Source organism: Martes martes, assembly GCF_963455335.1.
Source record: "Martes martes genome assembly, chromosome: 7".
Lineage (NCBI taxonomy): Eukaryota > Metazoa > Chordata > Mammalia > Carnivora > Mustelidae > Martes > Martes martes.
The window spans coordinates 52,344,614-52,347,642 of record NC_137894.1 but is presented as its reverse complement, the minus strand read 5'-3'; the positions used below and the strand labels follow the sequence as shown (position 1 = coordinate 52,347,642).

The 3,029-nt window shown below is 37.9% G+C and overlaps 1 protein-coding gene across 1 annotated transcript; it reads left to right on the top strand.

The window, feature by feature from the left end:
- Positions 1-474: 474 nt before the first annotated feature.
- On the top strand, positions 475-1,413 carry LOC308346804 (olfactory receptor 4F3/4F16/4F29-like; the record flags this gene model as incomplete). Its single annotated transcript, XM_080809849.1, has 1 exon — positions 475-1,413. The coding sequence occupies one exon, from the start codon at positions 475-477 to the stop codon at positions 1,411-1,413; it is 939 nt and encodes a 312-aa protein (XP_080665975.1).
- Positions 1,414-3,029: the final 1,616 nt, after the last annotated feature.

Sequence of the window (3,029 nt, the reverse complement as noted above, 5' to 3'; positions counted from 1 at the left end):
CTGAGCCACCCAGGTGCCCCTGAAAGTGATCATAAAAGGGAGATGAAATATGTTGATATGGGAAAGTAAGGTCAGATATAATTTGTATAACTATAATTTTCCTTTATGGGTAATTAAATTTTATATTCACTTGCCGTCTCCTTCTCTTTTGTGAGCAAATACACCTTCTTGCTGTATATTCTGTTTCTTGTTACAGGCACCTGTGAAGCTTTTCTTCTTGCCAAATTCTCCTATTAATTTTAGGTAATGAGAAATTTTCCTCATAGTTCCAATTATAATATGATCTCCTGAGTTGTGCTTATGTCATTGTCATTATCATCATTACTTATGAAGTCTGAAGAATTGGGTTACCAGGTAGTTCTCACTTGTAATGCAACATAAATCATTAATACCAGTATCATTCTTGAGAATCATAATTTCTTTCTCATATTGTTAGTTTTCCTCATTTCAGTGGCAGCCGAGTTGGCTGGATTCATGGATGGAGGGAATCACTCAGTTGTGTCTGAGTTTGTGTTTCTGGGACTGACTCATTCATGGGAGATCCAGCTTCTTCTCCTGGTGTTCTCCTCTGTGCTCTATGTGGCAAGCATGACTGGAAACATCCTCATTATGTTTTCTGTGACCATCGATCCTCACTTACATTCCCCCATGTACTTCCTACTGGCCAGTCTCTCTTTCATTGACTTGGGGGCCTGCTCTGCCACCTCACCCAAGATGATTTATGATCTTTTCAGAAAGCGCAAAGTTATCTCCTTTGGAGGGTGCATTGCCCAGATCTTCTTCATCCACGTCATTGGTGGCGTGGAGATGGTGCTGCTCATTGCCATGGCCTTTGACAGATATGTTGCCATTTGTAAGCCTCTGCACTACTTGACCATCATGAACTCACGAATGTGCATTTTGTTTCTGGCTGCTGCTTGGGCCCTTGGCATAATACACTCACTGTTCCAACTAGCATTTATTGTTAATTTACCCTTTTGCGGTCCTAATGTATTGGACAGCTTTTACTGTGACCTTCCTCGTCTCCTCAGACTAGCTTGTACAGATACCTACAGATTGCAGTTCATGGTCACTGTCAATAGTGGGTTCCTCTGTGTTGGTTCTTTTTCTATACTCCTCATCTCCTACATCTTCATCCTGTTTACTGTTTGGAAACATTCCTCAGGTGGTTCACCCAAAGCTCTTTCCACGCTGTCAGCTCACATCACTGTGGTATTTTTTTTCTTTGGTCCAACCATGTTTATCTATACATGGCCACATCCCAATTCACAACTGGACAAATTTCTTGCTCTCTCTGATGCTGTTCTCACTCCTTTTCTAAATCCAGTCATCTACACATTCAGGAATAAAGAGATGAAGGCAGCAATGAAAAGAGCTTTCAGACCATTAGTGATTTTTAGAAAGATTTCATAAAAATGCTACAAGATTTTTATTGTGATCATTATGTAGCTTGTATCTGGCATTTTAGAACTGGCTTCTTTAGTGCATCTGCAGTTGATTTGCGTGTTACGACATCCTTTAAGAATGCTCCTCTTTCCTTAGAATAATGAAGACTTAGACAAATAAAACCTTAATTGAAAACTTACATTGATTCATATGGAGTTGCACATACATGTGCTACTTTTCTTATTTTCTTTGCTTCACTTTTTCTGTTAAAGTTTTCAGTTTATCATTGTTTGTTCAGTTTATCCACATACTTTCTTATAATCTTTCTCTTGATGTATCCCAGGTGCTAGTTACTCACTTACGATTGATCATCTCCTCTTTTACCAATAATGGCTCTTTTTCTTATTCCTTTGGTGAGTTGGGAAATAGTCATCTCTAATCCAGGTTTTTTTTTTTTTTTTTGGAGATTTAATTTATTCATTAGAGAGGGAAACAGACAGAGAGAACACAAGCAGGGAGAATGGCAGAGGGAAAAGCAGACTACCTGCTGATCTGGGAGCCCGCTGAAAGGCTTGATGTGGGGCTCCATCCCAGGACCCAGAGATCATGACCTGAGCTGAAGGTGGAGGCTTAACCACTGAGCCACTCAGGTGCCCCATCGAATCCAGGTTCTTCAGGTCTCTTACAAGCCAACTTTTTCTTTATGATTTGGAGGACATAGTTATCTTGTTCAGCAGGAAAATTTTGTGTTCATATTGTTCTTCAGATAATTAAAAACAATCTGATTTCAGACTACAGGACTACTGATCTTCCCTGCTTCATTGTGTTCTCACTTCAGCCCCCTTTTCTTGCTAACCTTTCTCTTAGATAAGTGCCTCATGATCACTCAATATTTTATCTATTGGTGATGTAACTCCTTCTGGGAAGAATTTTGAAAAGCATAAACCAATGACACCTTCTGATTTCCTTTTGATCACATACATGTGCACATTCATGAACCAGTAATTCATTGTTTCATTCATTTGTTCTCTAAAATGATTTTTTTGTCTTACTATATATATGGAACTGTGCTTACTCTATATCTGGAATTGGTTCCAGGAATTCATGGAAGTACCCTAAAATGTATGGCCTAGAAGATTTTGTATATATTTAATTATCTATTTTATTTTAATTGAAAAACTTTAAAAATTTTATTTCGGTGTAGTTGACACACAGTGTTACATTAGTTTTAGGTATATAACAGCAATTCAGCTTCGTATATTTTATGCTATGCACACCTTAAGCGTAGCACCATCACCATACAGTGTTATTATGATACCACTGAGTATATTACCAATGCTGTGTCTTTTATTCCCATGACTTACTTGCTCTATAACTAGAGTCCTGTATCTTCCACTCACTTTCATTCATTTTGCCCACCCTCCATTTCCCTCCCCTCTGGAAACTATCAATTTCTTCTTTATATCTGCAGATCTCATTATGCCTTTTGTTTATTCACTTATTGTATTTTATTCAATTTTTAAAAAGCTTATTTGAATTCTAGTTAGTTAACACACCCTGTAATATTAGTTTCAGGTGTACAATACAGTGATTCAGCACTTCCATATAATACCCACTGCTCACCACAAGTGCACTGTTTAATC